General features: G+C 44.5%; 1 protein-coding gene across 2 annotated transcripts in view; it reads left to right on the forward strand.

The window, feature by feature from the left end:
* Positions 1 to 17,177, forward strand: part of LOC137378167 (phosphoprotein associated with glycosphingolipid-enriched microdomains 1-like) — a 105,626-nt gene that overhangs the window by 70,738 nt on the left and 17,711 nt on the right. For both annotated transcript variants that reach the window (XM_068048313.1, XM_068048312.1), the window contains exon 7: positions 11,515 to 11,574. In XM_068048313.1, the coding sequence (XP_067904414.1) occupies positions 11,515 to 11,574 (60 nt within the window). The remainder of the gene's footprint in view (positions 1 to 11,514; positions 11,575 to 17,177) is intronic.

Genomic DNA, 17,177 nt, shown 5'->3' on the forward strand with positions numbered 1-17,177 from the left:
TGTTGATGCATCTCACTGGCTGGTCGCTGGGTGCCTAGATAGCCGCATGGGTGCAATTGAGGTTGCCCTGAACTGAGGGAAATCCAGTGATAGAGGTGAAACCCAACACTGCCCCTGTGAGGCCATGTCGTTGTGAAACAAATGTACTGTCCAGCTATAGCAAAGACGGCATCAGTGACCAGCAAGATGCAGTGGTGTGCAACCATTTTCAAGATGCCACTAAGGTCCTCAGCTGATCCTTGGAAGGAGCCAGAAGTGAAGAAGTTCAAGGCAACAGTGACTTTGACGGCTACTGGCTGGGCATAGTAACCAGTGCTGTAAGTTGTAAGGCCTTCAGCAATGAGGGCACAGATGTCTGTGACTATCTGCCTGGAGAGTCACAGTCTCTTGCGGCACTGGTTCTCGGTCATCTCCAGGTAGCTCCATCTTCGGTAGTAGATCCTCTGTTGAGGGTTGGGCCTCCATGCCCTTCCTGCCCCTCTTTCCTCTCCTGTGACCTCCTGATGGCTGGGGTTCTGCCCTTCCTGTGGAGGGCCCAAATCTGGCAATTGTGCCCCCTGGGCATTGAGTTCCCACACTTTCTTCCACCTCCGCAACACCAAGGGCAGTCATAACCTAGTGCCGAATCCCTCTTTGCCCCGCTGACCCTCTTATGGGACCAGGATGTTGCCCTGGGGCAGCCATGACTGGCTCCCCACTCTTTACCTGCCTCCCTTCAGCTGATCCGTTTCTGAAGGCGTGTGTAACCCATGCACCCCTTTAAAAATTGCAACATCCAACCTTGACAAGATCTTAACAAGCTTTTAAACTGCTTTAATTGGCCTCAATTGGGAGGAGAGCAGAATTCCTGTCCATCCCTCACACCACCCTGCTGAACATTGCTGGCACCAGATCAGCATCCTGTAACTGACACACCAGTCGCCACTAGTATTTTCCGGCCCCCCACCACCTCCGTTCCCACCTTCAGGGGCCCTCGAAAATTCAGCTCAGAGTCTGCAAAGGGATGTAGATGGGTTAAGTGAGTGGGCAAAAATTTGGCAGAAGGAGTATAATGTGGGAAAATATGAGCTTATCCACAATGGCGGGAAGAATAGAAAAGCAACATATTTAAATAGAGAGATTGCAGAATGCTGCAGTACAGAGAGATCTGGGTGTCCTTGTACATGAAACACAGGAAGTTAGAATGCAGGGACAGGAAGTAATTAGGAAGGCAAATGGAATGTTGGCCTTTGTTGCAAGGGTAATGGAGTATAAAAGTAGGAGAGTGTCACTACAACTGTGCAGGGTGCTGGTGAGTCCACATCTGAGGCACTGTGTATTTAAGGAGGGGTTTTTTTTATTTAGAGCACTGAAACAGGCTCTTCAGCCCACCAAGTCTGTGCTGACCATCAACCACCCATTTATACTAATCCTACATTAATCCCATACTCCCTACCACATCCCCACCATTCTCCTACCACGTACCTACACTAGGGGTAATTTACAATGGCCAATTTACCTATCAACCAGCAAGTCTTTGGCTGTGGGAGGAAACCGGAGCACTCGGCGGAAACCCATGCGGTCACAGGGAGAACTTGAAAACTCTGCACGGGCAGGACCCAGAACTGAACCCGGGTCGCTGGAGCTGTGAGGCTGCGATGCTAACCACTCTGCCGCCTGGATATGCTTGCATTGGAGGCAGTTCAGAGAAGGTTCACCAGGTTGATTCCTTGGATGAACGGTTGTCTTATGAGGAAAGGTTGAGCCTATATTCATTGGAGTTTAGAAGAATGAGAGGTGATCTTATTTGAAATATATAAGATTCTGATGGGGCTTGATAGAGTAGATGTGGAGAGGATGTTTCCCCTCTTGGGGGAATAGGGACATAGGGGCATAGTTTCAGAATAAGGGATTTCCCATTTAAGATGGAGATGAGGAATATCTTTTCTCAGAGGGTTGTGAAACTTTTGAATTCTGTACCCCAGGGAGCTGTGGAGGCTAAGTCTTTGAATATATTCAAGGCTGAGATAGAGAGATTCTTGAATTTAAGGGGAGTTAAGAGTTTTGGGAACAGGCAGGAAAGTGAAGTTGAGGCCAAGATCCGATCAGCCATGATCTAATTGATTGGTGGAGCATGCTTGAGGGCCATGTGGCCAACTTGTGCTCCTTTTTCTTATGTTCTTATGTGAGAACAATTTCTCCCCTTTCCCTAGATTGCAGCAGTGACTGCATTTCAAAACTACTTAATTGGCTGTGAAGTGCTTTGGGTTGTCCTGAAGTCATGAAAGATGCTATAAAAATTGCAGGGTCTTTCTTTTTCATGCATTTCATTCGCGAGACACTGCAATTCCCTTGCCCTCTTTGCCATGAGTAAGTCTGCAGACCAAGAGTAAAGCCAGGAACCATGCTTGATATTCTTTCTTAAGTGAGTCCTGTAGAAGTGTATTAGAATAGCATGAAGTGACTTAGTGGTCAGTTTTCTATAGAGAAATTTTGGCTTCTGTTTACTGCTCCACTTTGACAGCACAGCAAGAATGGAAATATACCACATGAGGAATTTTCAAATTAACATTTCATTCATTACAGCACTAAGTGCTCTGTTGCCACCCGCACAGAATTCTTAAACGTGCAGCTTAACTTGGAAGTACTAATTTCCTCTACATGCATGTTTGCACGCAGCCATGTGTTACTATGCTAAGTATTTGCTAATTTAAAAGGCACAAAAGAAATAGCCTGAAATAAATTTTCCTCCATGAAATGTTTATCCAGTCATTGATGAGTCAAGATCTCCTCCAATTAAACACTGGGATGTCTGAAGTCACTGTCGTTGGCCACTGCCACAAACTCCACTCTCTAGCCACTCATTCCATTACTCTCCTTGACCACTCACTGCCTCGGGGTGAATCAATGAAATCTGCAATGTTGGTGTTTTATATGACCCTGAGCTTGGCTATTGACCTCATATCTTTCCCATCTCAATGACTGCCTACTTCCAACTCTGTAATATCGTCCCTCTCCACCCCTGTCATTGTAAAACTTTTGCTGAAACCCTCATCCATGCCTTTATGCTTTTGACTTTGACTATTCCAATGCTCTCCTGGCTGGCCTCTCATCTTCCACCTTCTATAATCTTAAACTCATCCAGAACTCTGCTGTCCATATCCTAACTCACACTAAATCCCATTCACACACCACTCCTGTGCTCACTGACCTACATTGGGTCCTAGTCTAACGATGATTCGATTTTAAAATTCTCATATTTGTGTTTAAATCCCTCAGTGGCCTTGCCCTTCTTATCTCTATAAACTTGTCCAGCCCTACAATCCTCCAAGAATCACCACTTCCTTTGCCCCTCCATTGGTGGCTATGTCTTCAGACATGTAGGCCCTAAGCTCTGGAATTCCCCTCCCACCTCTCCTCCTTTAAGACGCTCCTTAAAACCTATCTCTTGGGCCAAGCTTTTAGTCATCTATACTAACGCCTCCTACTTTGGCTCAGTGCCAATTTTATTTGTTGATTATGCTCCAGTGAATTGCCTTGGGATGTTTTACGATATTAAAATCACTGCATAACATCAAGTTGTTGTGTTATAACTTTCAAGTTTTAATCCAGAATTAAAGTGTTCCAGTGCAAAGGCTTAGTTGGAATAGCTGCATGAAAATAAAAATATAACTAATGAAAAAAAGATTTCTTTTAAAAACATATCAATTAATCAAACTGTATCAAAATACAATTTGGCAGCAATAGAATTACTCCTGTCAAAGGTTAAATTCCAGATGTACTGCGGTGGACATCTCATTCCAACCAAGTGCAGTATTATGATTATATTCCAATCAAAGATAAACCTTGGTTTAATAAAGCACATCCAAACCGCAATAAATGCTAACTCCAATATACGAGCATAAAACCTATTCTGGAGTACCGACCTCAGAAAAAACTGATTAATTTTAACAATTGTCCTCTATTATTTCTGTCATGCATGCTTTTTATGCAGCTTCAAAAATCTGCAGAAAATAGTATATTCATTCAGGAATAATTGCTCTGCATTATTTGACAATGGCATAGTTCATGCAACCCATTGTACATTTTGAGGATTTCTTAAATTTTAAGTACCCTGTTGTTTTCTTTTAAATTTGGCAATTAAAAAAAAAAGATTTTGAAAACAGAAGTAAATTGCAGTGCCTGTAAACACTGTGAACTGTACAAACACACTCCCCAAAGAGTGGGTAGGGGAATTAGACACCAAGCAGGAGTTAGGGAAGGAGACTGAGATAGTTGAAGAGGTAGGTCCTGCAGTGGCTTTTGAGGGTTGGAGAGACGTAACAAGGTGAAAGAGGTTAGGAAAAAAATTCCAGAGTGCAGGCCCTGATGGCTGAAGGCACTGCAAGTGATAAAGTCGGAATTGGTTGTGGAGGGGGGGGGGTGGGGGGATGGGGATCACAAGCGCAGGCACACAGTTCATCTTGGTTCAAAAAGCATGGGATGTAAACTAGGATGTAGGGCTGAAGAACGTTGTGGAAGTAAGGTGGAAAGAGGTCCTAGAGGGATATACAAATCAATGCATTAGGGGCAGAGAGCCATTAAAAATTGCTAAAGATCTGTGTGAGGGTGAGAAGGACTTAGAATGGGACAGGATGCAAACATCACAGTTTTGGATGATTGGAATTTATGTCAGGTGGTGCTTGGGCAGGGGGGTGGGGGGGGGGGGGGGCTGGTGGATAGAAGAGCATTGGCAAAGCCAAGTTTGGAAATAATGCAGGTGGTAAAGGATTTTGGCAACAGTGGGTTGATACGTGGATGAGGTAAGTGTTGTAATAGCCAGCAAGTCAGCAATGGATTGCTTTCAAGGCAGGTATATTTTTGGTGGTCACAATTTCCCTCTGTTTTTCCCATTGTCTACTGTATCCATTCTACCTTTATTGATTGGGGAAGCAAGGCAATCTTGCGTGCAGAGGTCTCCTCATATGATGTTAGTATCATTCTTTAGTTGACCAGATGAGAGATCCAAACACATTCAACTTAGCTCACTGGTGAACCATAACAGTTAAACGGAGTGTTATGATCATTCAGAACTAAACTCACCATCTCATGTTGCCACTTTTGCACAGCTGCAAAGGGGTCCTCTCTTTAAAGCAACACAAAAGTGACAGCAGATTTCCGGACTAAATTCAGTGATTCAATAAGTAGGAGGGATGAAACCTGTAGCAGTTTGAAGTTTCAAAACTTTTTTTTTTAAAGTTTGGAGTGATCAGTCTAACTCTGATCTCAATACGCAGTTCAGCAATAAAGTGTCTGGAAAAATTTGTCATTTTTGTAGCACCATGCGTCGAACAAAATTTTTTTCCTTAAGTACTTATTTGCACTGTTTACTTTTGGTATGATCTATGCGCTAGTATGTAAGTACCTATGCTTTATCATACCAACCCCAATAGTATGGGCACATCCTGCGTCCAGAACTGACTCTGTAATCACTAAACAATTTATCAGTTCCGAATGACATTGTAACTATGCTTCCAGTTCAAACTCAGACAAATTTCATGCAGGAGTCCAGCACTCTAATACTGTAACTACCAGCCGGCCTTTTTTGTTTGGTCATCCAGATGGGTGTACAAACTCATAACCATGTTTAAGAGTCTCCAATTCAAGCAACTGAAAAATCTACACTGTAGAGTTACTGTTTTCCTAATGTGGAGTGTCATGCGCTACCCACAGGGGCATATCCCACTTACTAAAATCCACAGACGTCAGGTGCAGGTTGGCAGAACCATGTCTTAGGGGGCCCCAAGCGTGTGCAAGGATACTGCTGAAGTTTACATAGCTAGAAATTACAACGCTTACCAGAACAGATCACTGCTAAACTCCCCACTGCTTGGGACTTTACCCCAGCTCCTGCCCTGTTATTCCAAATAAGCAAGAAATACTTTATAACTTCATACTCTTTGTTCACGATTTTCAGTTGTGACAATTTTATGAGATTAGTTCCCTTTCCATGGTTTGCTACTTAGCTCTTTGAATACTTAGGCAGATTTTAGTGTCAAAAGTAAAATTACACTCAAAGCCTCAGATAAGATCAGGATTGTGAAAAGCAAATTTAGGACAGATGTCAGGGTTTTTCTTTTACACGGAGATAGATTTAACAGCTGGAACAAATTGCCAAGTAGAGTGGCTGAGGCCAGGACCCTGGATTTGTTTAAGAAACAGTAAGATGCTCTCATGGGGAGACAGTGAGCTTGCTATCCTAATACAACAACACCAACCACAGCTGGTATTTATATAGTGCCTTTAATGCAATATAATGTCCCAAGATGCTTCACAGGGGCATTATGAAGCAAAATACGACACCAAGTCACATAAGGAAATATTCGGGCAGATGACCAAAAGCCGCCTTCATGTAAGCTAATCTTGTGATCTTGCGGTAAGATCACAATAAGTAATACCACATAATTTAAAAGGTCAATATTATCTCAACTAGTAACATGAAAATAGAGGAACAAAAGCAATACGATCAGATAATGCTTGTTATCATAGTCTTATCCTGCCCTACTGATGTGCTGTTGGTTTGTCCCTGTGTAAAAGATTATGGCTGGAATTTTATGTGGCGATGATGGCCCCGCCCACTGGCTGAAAAGTCAGGCGCGAGCCTGCCTCCGCCGGGCCTGGAAGCCACGCAGCAACTTTACATGGCTCAGGCCTTTAATTGGCCTCCGTCAGGACTTCCACCCCTCTGAGGCAAGAAGTCCAGTCTCCAAAAGCTGCCAACCAATCAGAGAGCCATCACCTCTTCAGTCCCAGCTGTGCCACCAGGAGCGGTGGCTACAGGTGGGACTGCACCCAGCAAGAGGAGCAACATGGATATCACCCTTCGACAGCCAAGTGGGTATCGGACCTCACCGAGGGGGAAAACGGCTGCGCCCTGATGAGTGGGGCAGGGCGTCGATCGAGAGGGCAGGGGTAAGTGTTAAAGCGGAGGTGGCCTGTGCTGCTGAGGGGTGCCCTCCATGGGGCACAGGGTGCTCGATCAGGTGGGCCCCCCCCCCAGCCCTCAAGGAGACCGCCAGGTATTGCTGGGGGGCATCCTTAGGTGCTGAAGAGCCCATTTGCCGCTACCAGCAGCGGTAGGAGGAGGCCCTCAAGAGGCAATTAATTGGCCACTTAAAGGCCTCAAATGGCCTGGTGTGGGCGGGCTGTTTGCCACCTCTCCCATGCTGGTAAAAAGCAGTGGGGATGGGTAGGTAACGGAGCCCCCACCTCCCACTCGATTTTACACCCTCCTGCCTCCCAACCCGCTTCCAGAGGGTGCCGGGGGGTGGGGGGGGGATTGGGGGGGGGCTGTAAAGTTCAAGCCTATAGGATTCTGGGAGTACTATAGGATAAATTCAGTCATTTCATGCTCCCAGTAAGGAGCTTGATTCAAAGGGAACATAGGTCAGGGGATCAGTGCTACAGTGTTGCAAACTTTATCTCCAACTCAAGCTCCCTTTAAGCTTAGCTGCCCACAGGATTAGTGAATTTAAACACAGATGCTTACACTCTATTTGATAAGGCATAATGGAAAAAATATATATATAATTTTTGATAATTGTAATCTCAACAGAACTTAATTGAAGTTAAATGCTATAGTGTGAGCATATAGAAGAAAAAGACAGACTTGCATTTATATAGAGTTTTTTTAATGACCTCAGGCCATCCCAAAGCACTGTGCAACCAATTATATACTTTTGAAGTGTAGTCACTGTTGCAATGCAGGAAATGTAGCAGCCAATTTGCATGCAACAAGCACCTACGAATAGCAATGTGATAATGACAAATCTGTTTTAGTGATGTTGATTGAGAGATAAATATTGGCCAGGACACCAAGGAAACCTCCCCTGCTCTTCTCCCAAATAGTGCCATGACATCTTTTACGTCCACCTGAGAGGGCAGATGGGGAATTGTGCACACAGCCCATGACCTTCCATCAATTAATACTAATATACCCAAGCCCAGAAATCATTGCAATGATAGAGGTTAGCATAAGCCTCCTTGGGGGTCAGAGGCTTGTGGTTTCAGTATGCACTCAGAACTTGAGCACATAATCTAGGCTGACCCCTCAATTCAGTATTGAGAGTCAACTATGTAGTATGGGCCTGGATTCACATGTAGACTACATAGTGATGGCAGGTCCTTTCCCTGAAGGACAATAGTTGGGATTTTATGACAATCCAGCAACTGACCTGATTTAATAACTTGCTATGATCAGATTTGAACTCTCAACTTCTACATTGCTAACTCACTACCATAGCCATTTGGTCAGAGCATGGTACAGACAGTGATTAAGAGGATGTTGCTACAGAGCCCTCTGCAACCAAAAAGACTGATACACCAGGCACTTATCTAGGATCAGTTAAGTGCCTCAGCTGCTCCTTCGAGGAACCTTGCTATCAACATTGCACCAAAAAAATAGCTCCAAGCATCTTCTGCAACACTGTCCCCTGTTCTTCCTCAAATATCAATGGCTATCCTTTGCTGTGCTGGTCTCTTGTTCTCCACAAACTCTGAACAAACACAATGCCAGAAACCTATTAATCTATTTGTCTTATGTTGTACTGTGTTTTCCCACAGTACCTCTACTGGGTTACTGTGTGACTTCTGACGTCTAACCTCCTGACTTTTTCTGAATGAATCCCTAGGAAATCTTTAAATGGACTGTCTGGCTGCTGGACTTCAATAGGAGCATTTGTTTTACTGGTAACCCATCTGTACTAGTTCATAAAGTGACACTGCTCCTGAGGCAGCCATGTCCATTGCTGCTGAGGCTCTGTGACACCTTGCATCAGGTTCACTTCAATCAATCATCCAATATATTGAAGCTGGACAAAAGATCATCTTGTAGATTGATCATCAAGGACTCTGTAGCTGCAATCTGAGCATTCACAAGAGATAATGTCACTAGGCTTAGAATATATGAATGCATATATGCAGCTAGCAGACCCTGCCATACGCCTATGAATATCTTCCATTGTAAGAAACTTCTTTAGCCAGAGAGTGGTGTGAAAGTAGAACTTACTACCATAGGGAGTAGTTGAGGTGAATAGTATAGTTGCATTTAAGGGGAGGCTAGATAAGCATAGGAGGGAGAAGGGAATATAGAGGGTTATGCTGATATAGTTGGAAGAGGAAGGATGGGAGGAGGCTCGAGTGGATCATAGTCACTGTCATGAACTGGTGGGCCAAATAGCCTGTTTCTGTGCTGTATTTTCTATGTAATTGTATTTTCAAAAGACTCCAGGATCTCCTGCAGATGCTCCTGTTCAGATAGCAATTTTTTAAATATTCAAATACTGTGAGGTTTGAATCCTAAGACATTGTAGCTGAGAAAGTAATTATTTTCAGACTATTGTTCAAACCTGTATTAACTGAAGATGAACATGTATAAGAATTCTGGTTCCAACAGACACTGTCAAACAATGCTTGCATTGGAATATACTGTATGTGATGTTTTTCTGAATGAGTATGTTTGTGTGAATGATTGTGGGTGGGGGAGGTAAAGCATGGCAATAGCAGGGTGGTACTACCTGATCTTGGGGAAGCCGCCGCTCCTCACTTTCCTACTCTCTCAATGCCCCTATACCCAATGATGTTCAAGGAAACCCACCTCAAAAGGAGTCAGTCAAGTATTTTAATTTCTGGGCTGCCTTCCAGTTCATTATATGCCATGTTCTTCTGCAAGCAGAGAAGCAGTCTTCCAATATACTGCAAGTTTAAGGAGTATATAAGGGATGAGGGATTACAGTTATGTGTATAGAATGGAGAAGCTGGGATTGTTCTCCTTGGAGCAGAGAAGGCTAAGAAAAGATTTGATAAAGATGTTTAAACTCACGAAGGGTTTAGATAGCATAAATAAGGAGAAACTGTTTCCAGTGGCTGAAGGGTTGATAACCAGAGGGCACAGATTTATGGTGATTGACAAAAGAACCAGAGGTGACATTAAAAAAAATTGAGTTACACAACAAGCAGTTAAGATTTGGAATGCACTGCCTGTGGGTGGTGAAAACGGATAGAATAGTAGCTTTCAAAAAGGATTTGAATAAATACACAAGGGAGAAAAAATTGTAGGGATATGAGGGAAGTGTGGGGGAATGGGACTAATGGGCGGCACAGTGGCGCAGTGGTTAGCACCACAGCCTCACAGCTCCAGCGACCCGTGTTCAATTCTGGGTACTGCCTGTGTGGAGTTTGCAAGTTCTCCCTGTGTCTGCGTGGGTTTCCTCCGGGTGCTCCGGTTTCCTCCCACATGCCAAAGACTTGCAGGTTGATAGGTAAATTGGCCATTAGCAATTTCCCCTAGTATAGGTAGGTGGTAGGGAAATATAGGGACAGGTGGGGATGTGGTAGGAATATGGAATTAGTGTAGGATTAGTATAAATGGGTGGTTGATGGTCGGCACAGACTTGGTGGGCCGAAGGGCCTGTTTCAGTGCTGTATCTCTAAGCTAAACTAAACTGATTGATCGCTCTTTGGAAGAGCTGGCGCAGACTTGATGGGCTGAATTGCCTCCTTCTGTGCTGTACTTTTCTATGATTCTATATACATGTGCCCAACTTGCTGTCTATCTTTTGTGTCCTGATAAGGACATTTTTCTGTTTGTGTTAAAAGGATATGCTTTGTGGATGGCACTTTAAGAATTCAGTTTGACTTTTCACATTAAAATTGCAGATTATATTCATGCAGTGGTACCATGTCCTTGCATAGTAGTCATTCGAAAAGGTCGAGTGCTTTGAATGAAGCAGAAGAAAAAGAGTAACAGATTATGAAGAAACGCTATGACGTGTACTTGGGGCAGTGACTTGGCATAGAAAATTGTTCTGTGCTTTTACCTTGGAGCTTTCTTCAGATCTGGCATTTTCTACCATATTAGGTTCCAGGTCCCCTCAGTGATACAGGAAACACTGACCTCATCCATTACCTCCGGCCAAGCTTGCTGTCTCATTTCTTTGAAGAGTGCCCTTCAGTTACAAAGAAGAAAACTTTCCTTTCCCTTATTTCCTGGAGCAAAGTGAGAAGCCTCCATTTCCTTGAGAGTTGTTCCCTGTTGTCCTAAGAAATGATATAGTAGATTAAATGGCTTCTAAATGGAATCTCCAGGCTTGCCAACAAGAATGTCCCCACCAGCCCTGCAAGAATATACCTGACTAAGCTTGGCACACTTTCCTAACTATTATAACACACATTCAGCAATTATTATATTGCCTATTATCCATTCTCAAATACTTCCCAGTACAGATTTTTATTTTATTAAGCTGATTGTACAGACAAAATTCAAGCACTATTATAGGGTACAGTATATTATAGTAAAAATATAATCACTCCTGAAGTAGTTTATGCAATCAAATTTGCATCTCTGTAAGCTGTAGCTAACTATGAAGTATATTTTAAAGCAGGCTACCAGTAAATTGGATTACAATGATACAGCAGAATTGCATTTTGGTCAGTAAGTTCAATTGTGGTAAAATGTTATATTGTACTGTACTTATAGAAATATTTTCCTAATTACAGGAGGAAAGCTACAGCTTCAGTAAATCTCATGAAAAACTCCATTCACTCACAGCTGAAGAGGTTTGTAACTTTCTAATTGTACAAATTCTTTCTATCTACCTACCTATCAATCCACCAACCTATTTATGTTTACCTATCTATCTATATCCATTAATCTATTTATAAGTTTGCTTAACTCCTATCTGTATTCAGTGATCAATATATAAGTCTGTTTATTGCTCTTGTTTCTGCCTGTCTATCCAACTATCTATTTGTCTGTAGGTATCATCCTTGGCTCAGTGGTAGCACAATGGCCTCTAAGTCTAAATCTGGTTTCAAACCCCATGCCAGAGACTGAGTAAATAATCTAGGCTAGAAATCCAATGCAGTACTGACTACAGTGTAGTCCTTTGAATGAGATGTTAAACTAAAGCCCTAACTGCCCTCTCAGCTGGATATAAAAGACCCCTCAGAACTATTAGAAGAGCAAGGGAGTTCTCCTAATATCCTGGCCAAAATTTATCCCTCAACCACTATCGCTAAAATAGATAATATGGTCACTTATTTCATTGCTGTTTGCGGACCTTGCTGTCTGCAAATTGACTGCTGCATTTTCTACATTACAATAATGACTAAACTTCAAGAAGTACTTCATTGGTTGTAAAGCGCTTTGTGATGCCTTAAGGTATTTCTTTTCTTATCTATCTCAATTTCTTTGTAAACTTACTGCACAATAACACTCCACAGGCCCATACTAAGATTTAACTTGCCATACCTTTTGCAATAATAATGCATTGGAATTGTGTAAAAATATATATAATATATCTTAATGTTACAACAGGAATAATCCCAATCAGTACTTTGGGTAATCTAATTTGATTTGATAAATAGTTCCCTTTAATAATGACGTTTTGAACTGGAGTTTAAAAGATAATGGCCGGAATTTTACGCCCCCCTCCCCCACAGGAGCAGGCTGAAGATGGGGGGTTGTAAAATTGAGTGGGAGACAGGGGGTACGGTTCCCGTCACCTTCCTACCCCGGCTGAAATTTTATGAGGGGCGGTGGCAACGAGAAACCGCCTGCCTGCCCCAGGCCAATTAAGACCCTTAAGTGCGCAATTAACTGCCACTTAAGGGCCTTCTCCTGTCGCCACTGGTATATTACCAGTGGCGGGCGTGTGGCTCAGGACCCCCAGGAGGCCGCCCAGTGAAATATGACGGCCTCCTTGCGGCTGGGAGAAGGCCCCCCTGATCGGACACCTTGTGCCCCACAGAGGGCCCCCCATGGTCCAACCGCTCCCACTGAACTACATTCTCCCTTCCCCAATTGACCTCCCTTGCCTCGACGGAGCCCAGCCGATTGTCCCCGACGAGGCCCTACAAACGTAACTTTTTTCCAGGGCCAGCATCCCTCTTGCTCCTCTCCCTGGCTGAAGTCCCAGCAGTGCCCACCACTCCCAGTGGCGCTGTTGGAACTGAGAGCTGCCAGCCCGCTGATTGGCCGGCAGCTCTTGGAGGTGGGACCTCCTGACTCAGAGGGGCGGGAGTCCCACCCGAGGCCAATTAAGGGCCTGGGCCACATAAAATCATAGCGTGGCTCCCAGGCCTGGACGAGGGGGTATCGCCCCTAGCTTTTTGGCCGTTGGATGGGACTTCCTGCCCAATGTAAAATTCTGGCCAACTTGACAGGGCTACAGTGGTGCCATTGGAACCTCACTCGTTGCAAGTGCAGGTCATAAAATTTGGATTTTAATGTTACAGCCCGACCTCTAACACACCCTTGCCATGGGCAAAATGAAAAACAGTGAACCTTTCAAATTTCCCATTCTTGGGATATAGTTATGCTACTACTTTCACACTGGCATGTAATTGGCAGGGTATCTCTGGAGTCAAATCCTGATTTGATTGAAAACATTGAAGCCAAACAATCTGAGACCCTTTCCAGGAACTTGAATTTAACACCATGTGCAGGATAATTGTGACGCAATGCAAGCTAGGTTTTAAAAATGATCAAGTAGTACAATGGACCTCCTGTATAATTTATGAATTTATTTCCAAGTCCTTATAAGACGGTGATGCTCCTGCCAAGATCCCACAACAAAATATTTTTGTCAGCTGTGCTTTGCTCTCTACAGCCATCACTCTTACACCAATACTGCCATATCTCCACAGCCTTTAAGGAACTGCATTGTGTTTTGGAGAAGTTTGGAATGAACAGGAACAGTCTGTCCTATGATTGTTACATGACAGCAGCCCAGTTTCATTTCCCAATCACTCTGGACCTGTAAAGTAACATGGAAAGCAAAATTGTTACATAGGCTATTAAAAGTGATTGAATTATTGCATTTAGAACAGGGCGGGTTTCCTACCAAGTTACATAAGGGCAGAAATTACTGCTATCAGTGTTATTGTTCAATGCAACACGCCAAACTTCTCTTTCTATTGATTTTATGGAGGTATCAACCCTTTTAGTTTAAAGTAACTAATTCCTCTATTAAAATAGCCGAGCATGGGGAATTCAGTATGAATGTGTTAAGTATTCCTATGATACCCCTGAAAAGTAAACACACAGAGGACATGCGCGATGCCAATATCATCACCCTCTATAAAAACAAAGGTGACCGCGGTGACTGCAACAACTACCGTGGAATCTCCCTGCTCAGCATAGTGGGGAAAGTCTTTTCTCGAGTCGCTCTAAACAGGCTCCAGAAGCTGGCCGAGCGCGTCTACCCTGAGGCACAGTGTGGCTTTCGTGCAGAGAGATCGACTGTTGACATGCTGTTCTCCCTTCGTCAGATACAGGAGAAATGCCGTGAACAACAGATGCCCCTCTACATTGCTTTCATTGATCTCAGCAAAGCCTTTGACCTCGTCAGCAGACATGGTCTCTTCAGACTACTAGAAAAGATTGGATGCCCACCATAGCTACTAAGTATCATCACCTCATTCCATGACAATATGAAAGGCACAATTCAACATGGTGGCTCCTCATCAGAGCCCTTTCCTATCCTGAGTGGCGTGAAACAGGGCTGTGTTCTCGCACCCACACTTTTTAGGATTTTCTTCTCCCTGCTGCTTTCACATGCGTTCAAGTCCTCTGAAGAAGGAATTTTCCTCCACACAAGATCAGGGGGCAGGTTGTTCAACCTTGCCCATCTAAGAGCGAAGTCCAAAGTACGGAAAGTCCTCATCAGGGAACTCCTCTTTGCTGACGATGCTGCTTTAACATCTCACACTGAAGAGTGCCTGCAGAGTCTCATCGACAGGTTTGCGGCTGCCTGCAATGAATTTGGCCTAACCATCAGCCTCAAGAAAATGAACATCATGGGGCAGGACGTCAGAAATGCTCCATCCATCAATATTGGCGACCACGCTCTGGAAGTGGTTCAAGAGTTCACCTACCTAGGCTCAACTATCACCAGTAACCTGTCTCTAGATGCAGAAATCAACAAGCGCATGGGAAAGGCTTCCACTGCTATGTCCAGACTGGCCAAGAGAGTGTGGGAAAATGGCGCACTGACACGGAACACAGAAGTCCAAGTGTATCAGGCCCGTGTCCTCAGTACCTTGCTCTATGGCAGCGAGGCCTGGACAACGTATGTCAGCCAAGAGCAACGTCTCAATTCATTCCATCTTCGCTGCCTCCGGAGAAAACTTGGCATCAGGTGGCAGGACCGTATCTCCAACACAGAAGTCCTCGAGGCGGCCAACATCCCCAGCTTATACACACTACTGAGTCAGCGGCGCTTGAGATGGCTTGGCCATGTGAGCCGCATGGAAGATGGCAGGATCCCCAAAGACACATTGTACAGCGAGCTCGCCACTGGTATCAGACCCACCGGCTGTCCATGTCTCCGCTTTAAAGAGGTCTGCAAACGCTACATGAAATCGTGTGACATTGATCACAAGTTGTGGGAGTCAGTTGCCAGCGTCCGCCAGAGCTGGCGGGCAGCCATAAAGGCGGGGCTAAAGTGTGGCGAGTCGAAGAGACTTAGTAGTTGGCAGGAAAAAAGACAGAGGCGCAAGGGGAGAGCCAACTGTGTAACAGCCCCGACAAACAAATTTCTCTGCAGCACCTGTGGAAGAGCCTGTCACTCAAGAATTGGCCTTTATAGTCACTCCAGGCGTTGCTTCACAAACCACTGACCACCTCCAGGCACTTATCCATTGTCTCTCGAGATAAGGAGGCCAAAGAGAATGTAGTCAGTCTGATCCCATTAACATTATCAACTAAGGCACCCGAGCAGCATGTGTTACAGTTCAATTCTGACGACTATATTTTAGTTGCTAAGAAGTGTTGTGCTTGGATAAGAATTTCTATAAGCAGTAGATAAAAATAGTCAGTATGCAAATGTTAAATTTTTAGCTGTTTAACCAACAATTTGATCTACATAGAATTACATAGAAATTACAACACAGGAACAGGCCTTCCAGCCCAACCTGTCTGTGTTGGTAATAAAAACAAGAAATGCTGGAAATACTCAGCAGGTCTGGCAGCATCTGTGGAGAGAGAAGCAGAGTTAACGTTTCAGGTCAGTGACCCTTCATCAAAACTGGCCAGTTCGAAGAGACTTAGCAGTTGGCAGGAAAAAAGGCAGAAGCGCAAGGGGAGAGCCAACTGTGTAACAGCCCCGACAACCAATTTTATCTGGAGCACCTGTGGAAGAGTCTGTCACTCCAGAATTGGCCTTTATAGCCACTCCAGGCGCTTAGCCATTGTCTCTCGAGACAAGGAAGCCAAAGAAAAGACTTTTCATGACCTCAGGATGCCCTAAAGCACTTCGAAGCAAATTTAGTTCTTTTGAAGTGTGGTCACTGTTGTGATGTAGGTAATGTGGCAGCCAAAAGTGCAAACAACAAGCTCCCACAAACAGTAAAGGGAGAATGACCAGATAATCTGTTTTAGTGATGTTGGTTGGTTGCCACGACACCAGGGAGATTTCTCCCTGCTCTTCTTCAAATCGCATATGCGCTCTTTCACATGCACTGGAGTGTCAGCCTAAACTAAGTGATCACTTCTCTAGAGTGGGACTTGAAACATGATCTTCTCACTCACTGAGCCAACAATGACACCTAAAAATTAGTTATATAATACAGCTGATCCTAGGGAGCAAAATATGTGCACTAATTCAAATATAGTGTTAGCTTTTGAAACTTCTGGTTCAGTCAACACAGCCTGTGCTATGATCACTGTTCTTTTTAGACTGGTGATTAATCCAATTCATCACAAGCCAAATAAAAGCCATTGCAAAGCTGTTAAGTAGTTTTACTTCACTGTATGCAATGGCTTATTACCTGCACCCGCTTTCCCCCCCCTTTCCCCTCCCCCTTCCCCCTCTTCCACCCTCCCCCCACCGCCGCCCCCTTCCCTGCTCCACCGTCTCAGCTCACCCCATCCCAGCAGCCCCCTCGCACCATCTTCCCCCCCGCACCCCCCTCCCTCCACTCCTCCCCCTCGCATCCCCTCCTCCCACCGGCATCATCCTACACCTGTGTAGGGGCCCTAACAACCCCACTGCCTTGTGGGCGTCTCGGGAGAGACCAAGGCTAAGGGAGTAAACCCTAACAGATAATCCGGAGTGGAACCCCGGAGGCGGTCATGTGTCACCTTTGGCATGTTTCCGGCAGTTCCTGCAGCCATACCGGTGCCAAACGTCGTGCTCTGCACTCCTTTGGATCCTACC

This window comes from Heterodontus francisci, chromosome 16, assembly GCF_036365525.1.
Source record: "Heterodontus francisci isolate sHetFra1 chromosome 16, sHetFra1.hap1, whole genome shotgun sequence".
Classification (NCBI taxonomy): Eukaryota; Metazoa; Chordata; class Chondrichthyes; order Heterodontiformes; family Heterodontidae; genus Heterodontus; species Heterodontus francisci.